Source organism: Arachis ipaensis, chromosome B3 (assembly GCF_059453495.1).
Source record: "Arachis ipaensis isolate K30076 ecotype BB chromosome B3, ASM5945349v1, whole genome shotgun sequence".
NCBI lineage: Eukaryota > Viridiplantae > Streptophyta > Magnoliopsida > Fabales > Fabaceae > Arachis > Arachis ipaensis.
In genome coordinates this window covers 114,460,949-114,482,531 of record NC_142438.1, presented here as the reverse complement: position 1 = coordinate 114,482,531, position 21,583 = coordinate 114,460,949, and the positions used below count along the sequence as shown (strand labels likewise).

General features: G+C 40.2%; 1 protein-coding gene across 1 annotated transcript; it reads right to left on the bottom strand.

Moving 5' to 3' along the window:
* Positions 1-17,604: 17,604 nt before the first annotated feature.
* On the bottom strand, positions 17,605-20,905 carry LOC148572114 (uncharacterized). The gene is made up of 4 exons (XM_088507375.1): positions 18,960-20,905; positions 18,433-18,592; positions 17,911-18,209; positions 17,605-17,799 (listed from the first exon to the last, which is right to left on the bottom strand). The coding sequence occupies exons 1-4, from the start codon at positions 19,746-19,748 to the stop codon at positions 17,605-17,607; spliced, it is 1,443 nt and encodes a 480-aa protein (XP_088363501.1). The 5' UTR covers positions 19,749-20,905.
* Between the last annotated feature and the right edge of the window lie 678 nt (positions 20,906-21,583).

Below are 21,583 nucleotides of genomic sequence, written 5' to 3'. Positions count from 1 at the left end.
CCTGACTAAGATTTGCAAGACAACCATAGCTTGCTTCAAACCAACAATCTCCGTGGGATCGACCCTTACTCACGTAAGGTATTACTTGGACGACCCAGTGCACTTGCTGGCCATGTGTGCGAAATTGTAAGAGAATAACAATTTTGTGCACCAAGATACAAAAAGTATCATCCAAACTGATCATGCCAGGCCGGACTAGGCATATGTTACCAGTGTGGGAAGCCAGGGAATATATCGCGGGATTGTCCACATAGGACGATCCAGAACGCAGTCAAGTTTGATTCTCAGACCCGAGGTAATGGTAAACTAGTCGCTGAATTTTTAACTACCTTGCACACCATTAGTATGTAATATCCATTCATGATGCATGATAAGTTTTGATAATCGTCAAGTCCAAGTGGATGGTTAGCCGAATACCAGTTGTTGAGACAAATTGATATTTGGTTAATTTAGAGGGGTTGCTGGATTCTTGAAGGATAAGAATCAGAGTGATGCAGCGGAACCGGGTTGTATTATATCTAAGGGATCAGAAGTGTTGAGAGCTACGTGGAGTTATTGTTCAAAACCCAGTGACGGTAAACTGTGAGGAAGAGGAATAGAGTGGATTCAACCTTTAGCTACAAATTGTTTAAGAGGTGAGTGAAGATGAAGCCAAATTCCTATTGTGAGAAAGTCTCGGGGTAATTTTTGAAGGTATACTAGAATATCTATCTCAGAGAAAAAGTGAGTTTGCGACAGACTTAGTGCCAGAAGCCGAATTGACTTTGATTGCACCATGATAGAAGACACCGTGATAATTTATAGAATTTAGGTGATAGTTGAAGGAAGTAGCAGAAAAGAAACCTATTCGACCAAGTATTTCCCTGTGGGAGGTACTGATTATGTCAAGTGAAAAGGAAAGACAACAACAGGAAGCTCTACGTGAGAGAGAGGGCGCGCCAACTAATCTCCGTGACTTGATCTAACCTTTCTTTTATAGCTTACATTGAAAACTCTATCTTGAATTTCTTCTTGAAAAACCGAATTCATCGTTCTTCTAATCCTATTCCTTACTCGCATAAAGCTTGTCTCTTTTGGAATAAGCCTGAACTTGTCCTAGTATAATTACGTAATCCTTGAATCTTGGGAACTTGCTGTGACTGGAGTTGCTCTCATTCACAAACTGTATTCTTCAAAATCAGCTGAGATTTTCTTGACTTTATACGCTTTGTGCTTTCTATCAAGGGTTCTTGATTTGTACTCTTTTCTTGAGATGCGCCTTAGTTCTTCTTCTTGTGCATTTCATTATTTTCGTACAACTCTGTCTGACCTTATACAAGACTTTCCTCTAATTTCCTGTAAACACCGTATGTGTTGTTCGTTCGTCTTTGAGCTTAATAATTCCTTAGAAATCAATTCAAGATTCGTTAGACTATCATACGATTCTTAGATATACCCATCAAGACAATAGTCTCTTAAAGCAAGACTTTTGAACACGAAATACGAAGCGTGTAGGAATGCGATACCAAGGGGAATTCCAGCCTTAATTTTTGTCAAACATATTACATACGATTAAGTTAACTCGATATGATGCACCGTGTGTGTGGACACCTAAATACGATGGAAGTTTTCAAACCATGAGAGAAAGGATTAACCTCAGTGCCAGTATTTGGGATACCCGAACCTAAAGGACTATTCAGAGTTACTGCGATGCATCCTTGACTGACTTAGAATGCGTGCTGATGTAACTTCGTGAGGTAATAGCTGACACCTAAAGCAAGAAATTTCTAAGGGATGCTTGGACGTTAACTCTAGAGGAAGGAATGCTAGGTGAGTTGAAGCTCTAAGTTGGATATTGAGAGTGTGGCTGGAGCTGTCGGACTAAATCCATTGCAATTTTGAAATGTGATAAAGATGAGATACAGGAAGCGTAACAGGACGATAGAGAGCTACCAAGGATGTCGAAGTCTAGTAAACAAAAGGGAATCAAGGAGAGATCGAGGGAGACAAACAATGAAACCTGGAGGAATGAAGAAACAGATTCGAAAGTACAAGAGATTAGTATGCCTAATGCAGAAAATAGAGATGTAAACCATTGTCTGAAGCCATCAAGAGCGGATTTCAATTCAACCAAGGATTGTTAAGGTGTATCACAATTATAATAAGATAGGGTTGAGTTGCCCAAAATGATGAATAACCTGGTGGCACGTGTGACTGAATATCTGACATGGTAGAAGATAAGGAGCGAGTACCAAGAGTCATCCAGGATGTGGCAACCATGGAAGGTTTCACAACGAAAGTGAAAAGGGATTGCTACTGATTATGAAAGGGGTTATCAAGGACTAGGACAGGAAGTAATGCTGTTAGGTAATCACGGATCAATTGACCAAGTCCATTCCATTCATCGGAACAAACTATTTATCAGAGATATTGACAAGACTATACATCAGAAAGAAAGTGGGGTTTCACGGTGCGCTAAAACCCTCTATGTTGATCAAAAACTGGAGCATCAAACATCTTAGTATTAATTCCCAAATTGATAGTCGTACCAATTACGTATTTCATGTCTCACAGTTTCAAGAGTACACTTCTGATGCCAATCACGTATTAGAACCTGAACCAGTGCAACTGAGAGAGGATCTAACGCTTCAAGTAACTTCGGTTAGAATTGATAATATGATACCAGTGCTAAGTGACTACGCAAAGGAGGACTTTCGTTAACAGAAGATGCTGAGAGTGGAGCTGTAATTGGGGAACATACTTGGAAACTAGAATCAGATATGCGGAATGACTACCCACACTTCTTTTCAGGTAACTGAATCTGAATTTTGAGGACAAAATTCTTAATTAGGTGGATAGCATGTAATCCCCGTAAAATTAACGAATAATTAATCAATAAAGTAAATTTTAATGAAAGAAATAAAAATATGAATTTTATAGTTTTTTTTTTTAATTTTGATTAACTATTAAGTTTTGAAAATTTGAATTAGTCATTGACACATGTATCAAGCAAAACATGTTAAAACCCCTTTTGCAAAAGCTTCTTTGCTTTATTTTTTCTGGTATCTGTTGGCACTCATGATAATAGTGCAAAGATTATGCCTCATACACGTAAATTGACCTTGGTCAAATTAGACCAAACCATTTACAACACAAAACAGAGTTTCTACTACATAACTTGGTACATTAAATTATGAATTTCTACTACAAGGACTCAATTCAAAATATTTTCCAAATGCCACTGACGTGGCAGAAATTGGCGGATTAAGAAATTAATATAAGAGATACGTTGCAAGTACAGTTCTTAACCAACAAAAATTCGCTTATCAATTTAGAAGGGTTGTCACAAAATTAGAATTAAAATACTGGGAGTATGAATCCCAGGTCGTCTCCCAACGAGTTGCAGAAAGATGTACTATTTTATTAATCAGATGTTTTCCAAAATGGTTTTGAGTTTGATAAACAGGAAATTAAATCAGAGAATTTATGTAATTTAAAGAAAAATCTTGACCGGGAGTAGATTAATCGGAAGTTCTATCCTTGTTGGAGTCCTCCCAAGATTAATTGATAATTGAAGGTTGTTCTGCTTAGTTACCCTTTACTAGGTAGAGGAAAGTCAAGCAAGTTGGAAGTCTGCTTCTATTCACAAGTTCTAATCCTCTCCCTTGGGAAGGATTAGTGTCAGTGACTAGAGAGCTATCCAACAATAAACCTAATTACAATTTTACTCTTGAGCATTCCAACTCAGGGTTCTCCTCTCAATCAATTCCCAATCAAGTTAGAGAACTACTCGCTCATTATGATTGTAAACTTCACAAAATAAGAAAGAGAAGTAAAGGAAGACATGATAAATAATAATCAAAAAGACCAATTAAAAATAAAAATAGTTCTTGTATTAATAAATTCTAAAAATAATCCAATAGTAATTCTGAACAAATTAAGGATATGAAAGAGTAAGTGACAAGTAAGGAAAACAAACTATAATTGATGAAGTCTTGCGGAGGTAATAACACTTCTCAATATCCTAATCCAAAAAGCAATGAAAACAAAATCCTAAGAACTATGAATGTGTAGAGAGAAAACCTAGAGGAGGAGTAAAGTCAGATCTAAAACTAAAAATTATACGGAATGAATGTCGTCCCCTGGTCTCTGTATGTTTCCTGGCTCTAATCTGCTTTTCTGGGCCGAAAACTGGGTCAAATCATGGCCTAAAATCGCCCCCAGCGAATTCTGCAAATTCTGCAGATCGCGCACGCCACGCGACTACGTCGTCCACGCGTTCGTGTCACTCAGCGTTTTCCGTGCCACGCGTGCGCGTCGTCCACGCATTCGCGTCGTCCACGCATTCGCGTCACTCATGCAGCTTCCAATCCGCGCGTTCGCGTCAGGCACGCGAGCGCGTCACTGCGATTTTCTCTATTTCGCGCGGTCGCGTGAGCCATGCATCCGCGTCACTTCTCGCTGGTCATCTCCTCAATTTTTTGTGTTCCTTCCATCTTTGCAAGCTTCCTCTCCATTCTCTAAGCCATTCCTGCCCTATGAAGCCTGAAACACTTAACACACAGATCACGGCATCGAATGGTATAAAGGAGAATAAAAAATATTCAATTAAAAGATCTTTAGGAAGCAAGTTTTCAATCATAGAACAATTTTAGGAAGGAATTGTGAATACATGCAAATCATATGAATAAGTGGGTGAAAGACTTGATAAAACCACTCAATTAAACACAATATAAATCATAAAATAATGGTTTATCAGCCACCATTGAGATTCAACCTTCACCTAACTCAATTACTTTCATGTGACTAGCACAGTAGGAGCACCAGAAATTCTCAGGTAAGGTTCATCAGCTGGAATATTACCCATGGAATTTTCTAAAGTCAATGTTTGATTGAAGCCGGACCACTTCAATTGCATGAATTCATATTTCTGGACTTTACTATGAGTTGTGTGTTTTTCTGTAATTTCAGGTATTTTTCTGGCTGAAATTGAAGGAGCTGAGCAAAAATCTGATTCAGGCTGAAAAAGGACAGCTGATGCTGTTGGATTCTGACCTCCCTGCACTCAAAGTGGATTTTCTGGAACTACAGAACTCGAAATGGCATGCTTCCAATTGCTTTGGAAAGTAGACATCCAGGGCTTTCCAGCAATATATAATAGTCCATACTTTGCACAAGAAAAGACGACGTAAACTGGCGTTCAACGCCAGTTCTCTGCCCAATTCTGGCGTCCAGCGCCAGAAAAGGATCAAAAGCTGGAGTTGAACGCCCAAACTGGCACAAAAACTGGCGTTCAACTCCACAAATGGCCTCTGTACGTGACTCACTCAAATCTCAGCCCCAGCACACACCAAGTGGGCCCCAGAAGTGGATCTCTGCATCATCCATCATAATCCACTCATATTTTGTAACCCTAGGCTACTAGTTTAGTATTTAAACAACTTTTAGAGACTTATTTTGTATCTCATGACATTTCAGATCTAAACTTTGTATTCTCTGACGGCATGAGTCTCTAAACCCCATTGTTGGGGGTGAGGAGCTCTGCTGTGTCTCGATGAATTAATGCAAGTATTTTTGTTTTCCATTCAAACACGCTTGTTCCTATCTAAGATGTTCATTCGCGCTTAACTGTGATGGAGGTGATGATCTGTGACATTCATCACCTTCCTCAAATCATGAACGTGTGCCTGACAACCACCTCCGTTCTATATACGATTGAATGAGTATCTCTTAGATTCCTTAATCAGAATCTCCGTGGTATAAGCTAGAACTGATGGCAGCATTCATGAGAATCCGGAAAGTCTAAACCTTGTCTGTGGTATTCCGAGTAGGATTCAAGGATTGAATGACTGTGATGAGCTTCAAACTCCTGAAGGCTGGGCCTTAGTGACAGATGCAAAAGGATAGTAAATCCTATTCCAACCGGATCGAGAACCAACCGGTGATTAGCCGTGCTGTGACAGAGCGCGTGAGCGTAGTTTTCACTGGAAGGATGGAAGGTAGCCATTGACAACGGTGATCCACCAACACACAGCTTGCCATAGGAGGACGTGCGTGCGTGAATCAGAAGACAGAGGAAAGCAGAGATTCAGAAGACAAAGCATCTTCAAAACTCCAACATATTCTCCATTACTGCACAACAAGTAACCTTTAATTTATGCTCTCTTGGTTATTCACAATTCAACTGATAAACATAATTGACTTCCTGACTAAGATTTACAAGATAACCATAGATTGCTTCAAACCAACAATCTCCGTGGGATTCGACCCTTACTCACGTGAGGTATTACTTGGACGACCCAGTGCACTTGCTGGTTAGTGGTACGCGTTGTGAAAAGTGTGATTCACAATTCGTGCACCAAGTTTTTGGCGCCGTTGCCGGGGATTGTTCGTGTTTGGACAACTAACGGTTTATTTTGTTGCTTAGATTAGGAAAATTTTTTTTTCTTTTGTTTGGTTTAGAGTCTTTTATTATTTATCCCTTGTTAAAACACTTTAAATTTATAGCTCAATTAGTTAGAACGTGGTGTTTATGTTCATGGTAATTGGCTATCATATTTTTTAAAATCTTTTTCAAAATTAATTTTTTCTATTAAATCCTGTGCCAAACTTTAAGTTTGGTGTTTTCTTGTTGATTTCTTCAAAAAAAAAAAAATTTTACTTCTTCAAAACAAGCGTTACATTCATAACTCATTTGGCTAGAGCGTTAATCTGTGTTCTTGGTAATTGGGTTAGAATCTTTTATATTCTTTTCAAAACCTTTTTCATAAATAATAATTTCTATATTAAATTGTGTGCCAAACTTTAAGTTTGGTGTTTTCTTGTTGATTTCCCTTTGGTTTTCGAAAATTTTGGTTTGGTTTTCTAAAAATTTTAAGTTTGGTGTTCTTTCTTCATGTTCTTGTGTTCTTGTGAGTCTTCAAAGTGTTCTTGAGTTTTCCTTGTGTCTTGATCTTAAAATTTTTCAGTTTGGTGTTCCTTGGTGTTTTCCCTCCAAAATTTTCAAAAACAAGGAGCATTAGATCTAAAAATTTTAAATCTTGTGCTATCTTATTGTTTTTCTCTCTCCTCTTTAAATTCAAAAATATCTTTTCTCTCTGTTTTAAAAACAAATTTTCGAAATCTATTTCAAAAATTCAGATTTTTTTTTAAATTTAAAACCTTTTTTCAAAAAAAAAAAAAATCATCATATCCTTTTCAAAATTTCCTAACCACTTTCTCTCTCCTCAGTTTTTCGAAAATCTTCACTCAATTTTTATTTATTTTATTTTGATTTATTTTCGAAATAAATAAATAAATAAATAAATAAATAAAAAACAAAAACATAAATAATATTTTCTCTATTTTACATCATATCCCTTTCTCCATTATGGACCTAAGCGGAAATGAACAGTCCAGGAGGACTCTGGGGTCATACTCTAACCCCTCTACTGCTTCATATGGGAGTAGTATCTGCATACCCTCCATTGGAGTCAGTAGTTTTGAGTTGAATCCTCAGCTCATTATCATGGTGCAGCAAAATTGCCAGTATTCCGGTCTTCCACAGGAAGAACCTACAGAGTTTCTGGCACAGTTTCTACAGATTGCTGACACAGTACATGATAAAGAAATAGATTAGAATGTCTACAGACTGTTACTGTTTCCATTTGCTGTAAAAGATCAAGCTAAGAGATGGTTAAATAACCAACCTAAAGCCAGCATAAGGACATGGAAACAGCTGACAGAAAAATTCCTGAATCAATATTTCCCTCCAAAAAGGATGACACAGCTAAGGCTGGACATCCAAGGCTTTAAACAAGGAGATAATGAATCCCTTTATGATGCCTGGGAGAGATACAGAGAGATGCTACGAAAATGCCCCTCTGAAATATTTTCAGAGTGGGTCCAGTTAGACATCTTCTACTATGGGCTTGCAGAAGGAGCTCAGATGTCTCTAGATTACTCAGCTGGTGGATCTATCCACATGAGAAAGACAATTGAAGAGGCTCAAGAGCTCATTGATACAGTTGCCAGGAATCAGCATCTGTATCTAAGCAGCAACCCTTCCATGAATGAAGAGGCTAAAACAGCAACTGCTGAACTCAGTCCTGTAGAACAACCTGCTGAATTCAATCAGCAATTGGACTTCCTAACAAGGTAGTTAGCCGAATTCAAAGATAGATTACAAGAGACAAGGATGGCTAATATACATATGGAAGAACAGTTTAAGCAAACAAAGCAGCAGCTGTCAAGGCAAATAACAGAAGAATGCCAAGCAGTTCAATTAAGAAGTGGGAAAACATTAAATACCCCACCTCAAGGCATCAAAAAGTCAAGAAATGAGCAACCCACCAAAGATTCACCTGAGGACAGTAAGAGCCCAGGGAAAAATAAGTCTGGCGCTAAAACGACAGAGAATTGGTGGAAGGCTGGCGCTGAACGCCCAGACCATGCCCAAAACTGGCGTTCAACGCCAGAAATGGGCAAGAATCTGGCGTTGAACGCCCAAATAGGGCAGAATCCAGCGTTGAACGCCCAAAATGGGCACAGTTCTGGCGTTCAGACGCCAGAAGCAGACAAGGAGCTGGCGTCCAGTTTCACTCCAGCTTCTGACTCTGGCACTCAATTGCCAATGAGGGATCAGACACACACAAGTGCTGATAACAACCCCTCTAAAAAGGCTTCTTTAACCACTAAGGTTGAAGAATATAAAGCCAAGATACCTTATCCTCGAAAACTCCGGAAAGAGGAGCAGGATAAGCAATTTGCTCGCTTTGCAGATTACCTCAGGACTCTTGAAATAAAGATTCCATTTGCAGAGGCACTTAAGCAAATACCTTCTTATGCCAAGTTCATGAAAGAGATCTTGAGTCATAAAAAGGATTGGAGAGAAACAGAAAGAGTTCTCCTCACTGAAGAATGCAGTGCAGTCATTCTAGAGAGCTTTCCTGAAAAGCTTAAAGACCCTGGGAGTTTTCTGATACCATGCATATTAGAAGGTAATTGCACCAAGACAGCTTTATGCGATCTTGGGGCAAGCATCAACCTAATACCTGCATCCACTATCAGGAAGCTTGGCTTAACTGAAGAAGTTAAACCAACCCGGATATGTCTCCAACTTGCTGATGGTTCCACTAAATACCCATCAGGCGTGATTGAGGACATGATTGTCAGAGTTGGGCCATTCACCTTTCCCACTGACTTTGTTGTGCTGGAGATGGAGGAGCACAAGAGTGCTACTCTCATTCTAGGAAGACCCTTCCTAGCAACTGGACGATCCCTCATTGACGTCCAACAGGGGGAAATAACCCTGAGAGTCAACGATGATGAGTTCAAGTTGAACGCTGTCAAAGCCATGCAGCATCCAGACACATCAACAGACTGCATGAAAGTTGATCTCATTGACTCTTTGGTAGAAGAGATCAACATGGCTGAGAGTCTCGAATCAGAGTTGGAAGACATCTTTAAAGATGTTCAGCCTGATTTGGAGGATTCAGGGGACATGAAAGAGCCTCTGAACTTTCTTCTGAAAGAGGAAAAACCCCCTAAACCCGAGCTCAAGCCGCTACCACCATCCTTGAAATATGCATTTCTGGGAGAAGGTGACACTTTTCCAGTGATCATAAGCTCTGCTTTAAATTCACAGGAAGAGGAAGCACTTATTCAAGTGCTAAGGACACACAAGACAGCTCTTGGGTGGTCCATAGGTGACCTTAAGGGCATAAGCCCAGCTAGATGCATGCACAAAATCCTATTGGAGGATAATGCCAAACCAGTGGTTCAACCACAGAGGCGGCTAAATCCAGCCATGAAGGAAGTGGTGCAGAAAGAGGTCACCAAATTACTAGAGGCTGGGATTATTTATCCCATTTCTGATAGCCCCTGGGTGAGCCCTGTTCAAGTCGTCCCAAAAAAGGGAGGCATGACAGTGATTCATAATGAAAAAAATGAACTGGTTCCTACAAGAACAGTTACAGGGTGGCGCATCTGTATTAACTACAGAAGGCTCAATACAGCCACCAGAAAGGATCATTTTCCTTTACCATTCATAGACCAGATGCTAGAAAGACTAGCAGGTCATGATTATTACTGCTTTTTGGATGGCTATTCAGGCTATAACCAGATTGCAGTGGATCCCCAGGATCAAGAGAAAACAGCATTCACATGTCCATCCGGAGTGTTTGCTTATAGAAGGATGCCCTTTGGGCTATGTAATGCGCCTGCAACCTTCCAGAGATGCATGCTCTCTATTTTCTCTGATATGGTGGAAAAATTTCTGGAAGTCTTCATGGATGACTTCTCAGTATATGGAGACTCATTCAGCTCCTGTCTTGATCACCTGAAACTTGTTCTGAAAAGATGCCAAGAAACCAACCTAGTTTTAAACTGGGAAAAGTGTCACTTCATGGTGACTGAAGGAATTGTTCTTGGGCATAAAATCTCAAACAAGGGAATAGAGGTGGATCAAGCAAAAATAGAGGTAATTGAAAAATTACCACCACCTGCCAATGTTAAGGCAATCAGAAGCTTTCTGGGGCATGCAGGATTCTATAGGAGGTTTATAAAGGATTTTTCAAAAATCGCAAAACCTCTAAGCAATCTGCTAGCTGCTGACACGCCATTTGTGTTTGACACAAAGTGCCTGCAGGCGTTTGAAACGCTGAAAGCTAAGCTGGTCACAGCACCAGTCATTTCTGCACCAAACTGGACATTACCATTTGAGCTAATGTGTGATGCCAGTGATCATGCCATTGGTGCAGTATTGGGACAGAGGCATGACAAGCTTCTGCATGTCATTTATTATGCCAGTCGCGTTCTAAACGATGCCCAGAAAAATTACACAACCACAGAAAAAGAATTACTTGCAGTGGTTTACGCCATTGACAAATTCAGATCATACTTAGTAGGATCAAAAGTGATTGTGTATACTGACCATGCTGCTCTTAAATATCTACTCACAAAGCAGGATTCAAAACCCAGGCTCATCAGATGGGTATTGCTTCTGCAAGAGTTTGATATAGAAATAAGAGACAGAAAAGGGACAGAGAACCAAGTGGCTGATCATCTGTCCCGGATAGAGCCAGTGGAAGGGACGTCCCCCCCTTCTCTAGAGATCTCTAAGACGTTTCCTGATGAGCATTTATTCGCCATTCAGGAAGCACCATGGTTTGCCGATATTGCAAACTATAAAGCTGCAAGGTTCATACCCAAGGAGTACAACAGGATACAAAAGAAGAAATTAATTACTGATGCAAAGTACTACTTGTGGGATGAACCTTATCTCTTTAAGAGATGTGCAGACGGAATTATCCGTAGGTGTGTGCCTAGAGAAGAAGCACAGAGGATCCTGTGGCACTGCCACGGATCTCAATATGGAGGCCATTTCGGAGGTGAGCGAACAGCCACCAAGGTCCTCCAATGTGGCTTCTATTGGCCCACACTCTGTAAAGATTCCCGAGAGTTTGTACGTAATTGTGACAGTTGTCAAAGAGCTGGTAATCTGCCTCATGGTTACGCCATGCCTCAACAAGGAATCTTGGATATTGAGTTGTTTGACGTATGGGGAATTGACTTCATGGGACCTTTCCCACCATCATACTCAAACACTTATATTCTGGTGGCAGTTGACTATGTATCAAAATGGGTTGAGGCTATTGCCACACCCACCAATGATACTAAAACAGTGCTGAAGTTCCTCCAGAAACATATTTTTAGCAGGTTTGGTGTCCCTAGAGTACTAATCAGTGATGGGGGCACTCACTTCTGCAATAAACAGATTTACTCTGCCATGGTTCGGTATGGAATTCGCCACAAGGTGGCCACTCCATATCATCCACAAACCAATGGGCAGGCTGAAGTCTCTAATAGAGAATTAAAGAGAATCCTGGAACGGACAGTAAATACCCGTAGAAAGGATTGGGCAAGGAGCTTGGATGATGCTCTGTGGGCTTACAGAACAGCATTCAAGACCCCCTATAGGGACCTCTCCATACCAACTGGTGTATGGTAAGGCATGTCACCTGCCCGTGGAACTGGAACATAAGGCCTACTGGGCAACCAGATTTCTAAACTTTGATGCCAAATTAGCAGGAGAAAAAAGATTGCTCCAGCTAAATGAGCTAGAGGAGTTCAGATTCACAGCTTTCGAAAATGCCAAGCTATATAAAGAAAAATAAAAAAAGTGGCATGACAGAAAGCTGTCATCTAGAATCTTTGAACCAGGACAGAAGGTTCTGTTGTTTAACTCTAGACTCAGGCTATTCCCCGGGAAACTGAAATCCCGGTGGAGGGGACCATACGTGATTACAAGTGTATCACCATATGGTTATGTGGAGCTTCAAGATAGTGATTCTGATAAGAAGTTCATTGTCAATGGACAGAGAATCAAGCATTATCTAGAAGGCAACATTGAGCAAGAATGCTCAAGGCTGAAGCTAGATTAAAAGCTCAGCAAGGTCCAGCTAAGGACATTAAAGAAGCGCTTGTTGGGAGGCAACCCAATTTTTATTTACTTTCATGGTTTTTCATGTTTTGTTAGGTTCATGATCATGTGGAGTCACAAAACAAATATTAAAAATTGAAAACGGAATCAAAAACAGCAGAAGAAAAATCACACCCTGGAGGAAGCACCTGTCTGGCGTTCAACGCCAGAACAGAGCATGGTTCTGGCGCTGAACGCCCAAAATGGGCAACATCCTGGCGCTGAACGCCCAGACCAAGCATGGTTCTAGCGTTCAACGCCAGAAATGGCTAGTAAATGGGCGTTGAACGCCCAAAGTGGGCACCAACTTGGCGCTGAACGCCCAGAGTTGTGTGCAAGGGCATTTTGCATGCCCAAATTGGTGCAGGGATGTAAATGCCTTGACACCTCAAGATCTGTGGACCTCACAGGATCATTTCAAGATCTGTGGACCCCACAGGATCCCCACCTTCCCTCCTCATAATCCAAGTTTTTTTCTTTCCACATCTTCTTTTTCATCTATTCCCTCTTCTTTTGCTCGAGGGCGAGCAACATTCTAAGTTTGGTGTGGTAAAACAATTATGTGAAGGATCTATAGCTCAGTGGTAGAACATGTGGCTGCAAATCAAGAGATACTTCAGGGGATGCACTTCCCTCCACATAATTATTGGAAGCAACTGAGGATAGAAATACTAAAAATCACTAGGAATCAAGCCACAAAGGCAAGGAAGAGACATAAAAGAGCTCAAGAACATCATTGGTGCCTCAAGAAGGAAATGCCATCATCACTAAGGTGGACTCGTTCCTTGTTCTTACTTTCTCTGTTTTTCGTTTTCTCTATGTTAAGTGCTTATCTATGTTTGTGTCTTCATTACATGATCATTAGTAGTAATTAGTGTCTAATTTGATTTTATCCCCAATTAAGTTATAGTCTATTTTTCTCATCATCAGCAAACATGAATAAAATAGTAGATCTTTTGAATAAGAGGCAATAAAATTTCGAGTTTTTAATAAGAAAAATTCTAATTAGTAACATGTGGTGGCAACGCTTTCTGTCTTCTGAATGAATGCTTGAACAGTGCATATGTCTTTTGAATTTGTTGTTTAAGACTGTTAAATATGTTGGCTCTTGAAAGAATGATGAACATGAGACATGTTATTGATAATCTGAAAAATCATAAAAATGATTCTTGAAGCAAGAAAAAGCAGCAAAGAACAAAGCTTGCAAATATATATATATATATATATATATATATATATATATATATATATATATATATATATATATATATGATGAACATGAGACATGTTATTGATAATCTGAAAAATCATAAAAATGATTCTTGAAGCAAGAAAAAGCAGCAAAGAACAAAGCTTGCAAATATATATATATATATATATATATATATATATATATATATATATGTATATGTATATTAAAATAGGCGAAAAAAAATAGAAAGAAAAAGAAAAAGCAAGCAGAAAAAGCCAAAAGCTCTTAAAACCAAGAGGCAAGAGCAAAAAGCCAATAACCCTTAAAACCAAAAGGCAAGGGCAAATAAAAAGGATCCCAAGGCTTTGAGCATCAGTGGATAGGAGGGCCTAAAGGAATAAAATCCTGGTCTAAGCGGCTAAACCAAGCTGTCCCTACCCATGTGCTTGTGGCGTGAAGGTGTCAAGTGAAAACTTGAGACTGAGCGGTTAAAGTCAGGGTCCAAGGCAAAAAGAAAAGTGTGCTTAAGAACTCTGGACACCTCTAATTGGGGACTTTAGCAAAGCTGAGTCACAATCTAAAAGGTTCACCCAATTATGTGTCTGTGGAATTTATGTATCCGGTGGTAATACTGGAAAACAAAGTGCTTAGGGCCACGGCCAAGACTCATAAAATAGCTGTGTTCAAGAATCATCACACTGAAATAGGGGAATCAATAACACTATCTGAATTCTAAGTTCCTATAAATGCCAATCACTCTGAGCTTCAATGGATAAAGTGAGATGCCAAAACTGTTCAAAAGCAAAAAGCTACTAGTCCCGCTCATCTAATTAGAATCTGAGCTTCACTCAAAAACTCTGAGATATTATTGCTTCATCTATTTCCATTAGTTTTTAGGAAAAATTCATATTTCTGGACTTTACTATGAGTTGTGTGTTTTTCTGTAATTTCAGGTATTTTTCTGGCTGAAATTGAAGGAGCTGAGCAAAAATCTGATTCAGGCTGAAAAAGGACTGCTGATGCTGTTGGATTCTGACCTCCCTGCACTCAAAGTGGATTTTCTGGAGCTACAGAACTCGAAATGGCATGCTTCTAATTGCGTTGGAAAGTAGACATCCAGGGCTTTCCAGCAATATATAATAGTCCATACTTTGCACAAGGAAAGATGACGTAAACTGGCGTTCAACGCCAGTTCTCTGCCCAATTCTGGCGTCCAGCGCCAGAAAAGGATCAAAAGCTGGAGTTGAACGCCCAAACTGGCACAAAAACTGGCGTTCAACTCCACAAATGGCCTCTGCACGTGACTCACTCAAATCTCAGCCCCAGCACACACCAAGTGGGCCCCAGAAGTGGATCTCTGCATCATCCATCATAATCCACTCATATTTTGTAACCCTAGGCTACTAGTTTAGTATTTAAACAACTTTTAGAGACTTATTTTGTATCTCAGGACATTTCAGATCTAAACTTTGTATTCTCTGACGGCATGAGTCTCTAAACCCCATTGTTGGGGGTGAGGAGCTCTGCTGTGTCTCGATGAATTAATGCAAGTATTTCTGTTTTCCATTCAAACACGCTTGTTCCTATCTAAGATGTTCATTCGCGCTTAACTGTGATGGAGGTGATGATCTGTGACATTCATCACCTTCCTCAAATCATGAACGTGTGCCTGACAACCACCTCCGTTCTATATACGATTGAATGAGTATCTCTTAGATTCCTTAATCAGAATCTCTGTGGTATAAGCTAGAACTGATGGCAGCATTCATGAGAATCCGGAAAGTCTAAACCTTGTCTGTGGTATTCCGAGTAGGATTCAAGGATTGAATGACTGTGACGAGCTTCAAACTCCTGAAGGCTGGGCCTTAGTGACAGATGCAAAAGGATAGTAAATCCTATTCCAACCGGATCGAGAACCAACCGGTGATTAGCCGTGCTGTGACAGAGCGCGTGAGCGTAGTTTTCACTGGAAGGATGGAAGGTAGCCATTGACAACGGTGATCCACCAACACACAGCTTGCCATAGGAGGACGTGCGTGCGTGAATCAGAAGACAGAGGAAAGCAGAGATTCAGAAGACAAAGCATCTCCAAAACTCCAATATATTCTCCATTACTGCACAACAAGTAACCTTTAATTTATGCTCTCTTGGTTATTCACAATTCAACTGATAAACATAATTGACTTCCTGACTAAGATTTACAAGATAACCATAGATTGCTTCAAACCAACAATCTCCGTGAGATTCGACCCTTACTCACGTGAGGTATTACTTGGACGACCCAGTGCACTTGCTGGTTAGTGGTACGCGTTGTGAAAAGTGTGATTCACAATTCGTGCACCAGCAGAGAAGGTGGGGACGAAGAAGAATTTGAGAGATGAGAGGTGGTCATTGTTGTGGTGAGGCACCGTGTCTAAAACGAATTCAAAGGAATTTGAATGAAATTGAGAAATTGAGTTGAAACATAAAGATATCTGATGAAGAAGAGAGTAGGGGAACAAGTAGAGGGTTATTGCAAGAAGGAAGAAGGCAACAAGCTGTCAAAATTAGGGTTTAGTTCTCAAATTTTATATGGAGATAATTTTAAAATATTAAAAAATTTCCATTTTTTATTGTAATTTTTAATAAATTAAATATAAACTATTAGATTGTTTACCAATCTAATCCAATACTTTAAATTTAATAATATATCAAATAAGTTCAAAAGACTTGAGCCGATTTTAAACCAACCCAATACTTAAATGTAAATCCATATGGTCTATTGTTGATTAAAAGAAGCAAATCCATGTTAAGTGGACTAAATCCCCATAGTGGTCCCCCAGATTCAGCCCGTGCACCGATTTAGCCCCTGAGATTCTAATTGCACTATTTATGTCCTCCAGATTGCGATCCAGGCAACATAATGGTCCTTCCGTAAAATTCCAGCGTGACTCAGCGACGGCCTTGCTTATGTGGCACAACCACTGCCACGTTGGACATCATAGTGTACATCTGACATGGATTGTATTGTAAAATTCTCCAATGTAGTCCCTGTCTTCATTTTTAAACCTTAAAACTTCGTTAGCCTCCCTTCAATCTGGTTCTCTCCATCAATGTCTCCTTCTGCAAGTATTGTGTACACCAATAGCTGTCCCCATGAGAGGAACTGGGAGCCATGTTGCAGGAAGCTCCAACCGGTCATCGTCGACGAAGAACTAGAGAAGAAGCACAACGCAAAGCAGGTAGGGGCGGGTTCCGGTCTGGTGTGGCTGTGGTTGTCACCCAGTGCTAAGGTGGTCAGGGACGGAGACGCATCCTAACAAGCCCTTCTTTGGTTGCCCCAACTATAATGTGAGTAAAGGTAACTAATTTGTAGTTGATTATTTTTTTTTTTGGTTGTTTGCAGACAAGTGGAAAAACATGGTTTGGGTTATTCGTCTGGGCAAATTATGTGCAAGAGGAGCTACCTGAAAGAGCTGTTTCAGAAGATGATGATGGTGACAGGAAGATGAACTTTGCTTGGCGGATGGGGAAGATGGAGGCAGACATTAGGAATCTGAAATTCATTACTCAAGTTCTTGGGTTTGGGTTCTTAGTAGTTGTTGTTTTTGTAGGAATGGTGCTATTAAAGGGTTGAGAACATGTCAATGTAATGTAGTTCCCAAAGTAATGAATGAAAGTGTTTTTGGGTAACATCACAAGGTTTCTGTAACTGATCTTAGTTTACTATAATATAATATCCTGTTAGATGAATAAAAAGTACATGTAAATAAGTAATAGAAAGGTTGATTCAAACCATGGATAGTATTAATTGATCTATACCAAAATATGGCAAACCATTCATAGTTTTAACACATTACAGCCATAAGTAATTGAGTCTACTAATATGACATATTTGATTAATAATCAACAAAATGAACCATTGTTTAGAGTGATCATAGTCACAGTTTCTTTTAACAAAAAACAAACACTTGAAGAGTGTAATGTCCTAATATTAAGTTTCACTTCTTCCGGGGTGCTTAAATCTAGGGGTCGGCACAAACTTCAGAAAATTTGTGAATCTTGAGGCAGTGACTGAACTCGCACCCTTCATTGGGTCCAGTGTTGTAGAGGGGGTTGTTGGTGGTGACCTTCTTCTAGCAGGTAGTTTGGCAGGTCTTGTGGCTTGTTCCCCTTTTACTTCAGTGAACTACACAAAACACAAACCAAAAATGAAAACCTGAGTTTGTCACCCACTAAACCTTTTTCAGAGTTATTAGTCTATTAATTAAGAAGGTGTATTATAGAATTACTGTTGTACCTTTTGAGAATCTTCTGGTTCAGAACAAATTGGCTGTGACAAATCAATCTCTGAAGCTTGACCAATAGGAGCAGAATTGATTGCCGACAGGATGTTGTTTGTAATATTAGCAGTAGCCGTAGCTATACTAGTAGCAGTTGCAGTTGCAGTTGCAGTTGCAGTGGCAGTTACAGTGTCAGTTGCAGTGGCATGGGTAGTTGCAGTTGCTTGGGCAGTAGCATTTTTAGGGTCTTTAGCAGCCTTTGCAGCTACCGCAGCATCAGCTGCAGCTTGAGCAGCGTCACCCTTGCTTCCTTGATCTTTGAATTGAAAACCTCACAAGCGTTGTTGCAAATCGAGTCCAATTTGGAGTTGTGTCTGAACTGTGACCTCGTCTATGCCTCCCTGGGCCACTTGTCAAGATACTTCCATGCGTCCTCGTTCAGCTTCGTTATCCTATTCATGTATTCTTGAATGGCAAGAATTGAGAAAAGTGAAAAAAGTCCATGTAAACTAACTCGACAACCAAACTATTGTCCTTACATACCTTAAACTCTTGAAATGTAGTTGCTCTAGCACACTCCCATAATAGTCCCCTCAGCTCCAGGTCCTTCCACTGCTTGTTGAAATTTCGCCACAAATGCCAGACACAGAAACGGTGGCCCACATCAGGCATCACCGCTTTCATGGCAGGCAATAATCCCTGAAGGCAGCAAAGATTATGTTACCATAATAGTCCTTAAGAGTGATAATCGATCACCATAATAGTCCCTAAGTTTGATCATCGTTCACCATAATAATCCCTATCATTGATAATCGTGAATCACTATAGTCCCTGAATTGCACCATTCAGTATCTATCTAAGTTATAACAAACAGCATACCACAGAAATATAGTAATTAATCAAACAATAATAACAGAGGTATCAAGTTAACACAGTTTTATACATAGTAACTAATCAAACAATAATAGTAACACAGTTTTACTGCACTTTATGTACTAAACCAAGTTAACATAGTTTTATACAATACAATTTAGGTGAGATTATAAAGGTTATGCTAGGAGATTACCTTTTGCATGTCAGAGATAAAGTTCCACCCATGAGTCTTGTAGTCTCCAAGGTCTTCATGTAGCAAATCTAGAAACCACTTCCAATTCTCAAAGTTCTCCACTTCCACAACTGCCCATGCAATAACGTATATGTGATGATTAGCATCTTGTCCAACAGCCGAAAGAATTTGCCCCCCGAATACAGTTTTCAAAAAAGCCCCATCAAGTCCAATTAATGGACGACAGCCAGCTCTGAAACCTGACTTGCACCCAGTCAAGCAGACATACATTCTCTCAAATATGACCTCTCCACTAGGCTGTGGCTTTGTGCAAATCTGAACTGTGGATCCCGGGTTGGTCTTCAACAGGGTTTCACCATAGTCCCTAAGCATGGCATATTGCTCCTTCGCATCCCCATAAACTATATTCCTAGCATCACACAGTGCCCGTGATATAGAATTCCTATTGAGCGACAAGTCGTATTTCGTCTTGAAATAAGTTGTAGTCTCACAGTTCCTGAAATTGGGATATTTCCTTAGTTTTTTCACCAACTTACCTGCAACCCAATTTCTATTTGTTGCCCTGTTCCTAGCCTCTCTTGGACAGGTGTGATCATTGAAGAATGTCTTCACTTGCCAGCAACTGTCTTCGTAGTCCCTTGATGCGTACACAACCCACTTGCAATCTTTCACCTTACATACTGCCCTTACCCTTTTACCGTCGTTCTTCCTGAACCTCATCCGTCTCCCTTCTTGTATAGTAAACTCCCTCACTACCTCCTTGAACTCCCATTTAGTATTGAACTTCATGCCAACTTATAAATGCAATTCTCCGAACCTAGCACCCTGCCTAAACACTGGAAATACCTCATCCGAAATTTCTTCTCCAACCAGCTCATCCTCTGAATTAGGTGGTGTTTTCATCTCCAAAGAGTGCCACGAATTGGCACTATCCGATTCTGACCCGGATCAAAAGCGTCATGGTTATCCGCCTTTCTCCCTCCCCCCACAAATCCGATGTCCACATCTTCATCAGAAACGTCTTGCACAAATCTATCATCATCAACACAGACCTTGGCCTTCCCTTTTTCCTTTTCACTCTCTGCTTGGACCTTTTTCCTTGCATTGGGTTTATTTACTTTCTTCTTGTGTGAAGGAATAGTATATCCAATGCCCGATTCACCCGAACTATCATCCGGCTCTTGTGGCTTATATGCCTTGTCCTCAGCACTCTCGTAGCTGTCATAAGAGTCTGAGTCAGATGATAAAATAACATGGTCACCTCCATTTCTCTTTGCTTTTGAAAAACCTTTCCCTGAAGACTTCAGACAGTATCTCCTAGTCCTGGTGACATTGTTCTGTGTGGGTATGGGTTTGGGTTTGGGAACTGTCTTAGGCTTAGGCTTTGACTTAGGCTTAGGCTGGGACTCCATTTTGGAATTCACATTGGTCTTCTTCGGTAATGCCTCTTTAGCTTGGGGCTTGTATGTTACCATGCTTAAACTCATCGGAGGGTCCTTCTCGGTGGTAGGTTTGACAGCGGGGTTTTTCACCGTCCTGGAATTCGACTTAACTTGCTCTCCAAGCTCCCTCACCTGGTCATCAACATGCATGATAACATCCTGTCTTTGTACTATTTCAGGTTCTGAAATACCATGTTCAATGTAGACATCCACTATCTCATTGTTATTTCCACCATGACAACACATCTCTCTCAACTCGTTATCAGAGTCTAAACGCCTCAAACCCACTTCCAGGCTCATCCCTGGGACCTGCCACCAAACCTTCTTCATCGTCTCATAACCTAGTTCTTTGAAGAAATTTCTCAGGTAGAATACATCCAACCTGTCTACATCTAGATCACCCAAACAATGCTTATTGTCAGGATAGTAAGTCCATCTCCCATCCTTACCCCTCTCAAAATTTCCCTCATGATGAAACATTATGTCTAACAGTTCGGCGTCCATCTGCAACATAACAGAGGAAAAAATAAATTTAACACGCATACAACACAAAAACAACAAATAACACCCACATTATACACCATCAGAGATTGCCCCTTGTTCTATTGAAAAGAAACAGAGCATCCATTACTGGTTCGAACATATGAAAGACTAAAACCCTAACAACATATGGATTTCAACACAGACTAGACGGATCATGTTTAGGTAACCTTAACAATTGCCCGTCCAAGGAATGAAAAATGATCCAAAAATTTAAAAAAATAATAAAATAAAATTTGTACCTTGGAGCTAGATTAAACGGTTCCTCAGTCGTTGCTTCAATGGCTTCCCACGAACCTTCCCCCAAGTTCAGTGCAACAATGTTAAGAAATCAGCGAGTAGGCAGCAGTGCCCTTACTTGTTGCCACTGTCTCTGGTTATGAAGGAGGAGACCAAGCGTTGAGAGAGATGAGAAAATATGGAGAAGACATAACGAATGCCAAACCCTTTACCCAAGCAATTATTACACTCATTGTGATCAAAACGGCGACGTTTGGGTTTTCAAACGTTTGCCCCATGAAACGACGTCGTTTCGAATGTCCAACGTGGCAGTGGCAGTGGCTGTGCCACATAAGTAAGGCCGTCGTTGAGTCACACCGAAATTTTGTCGAAGGACCATTATGTTGCCTAGATCGTAATCTG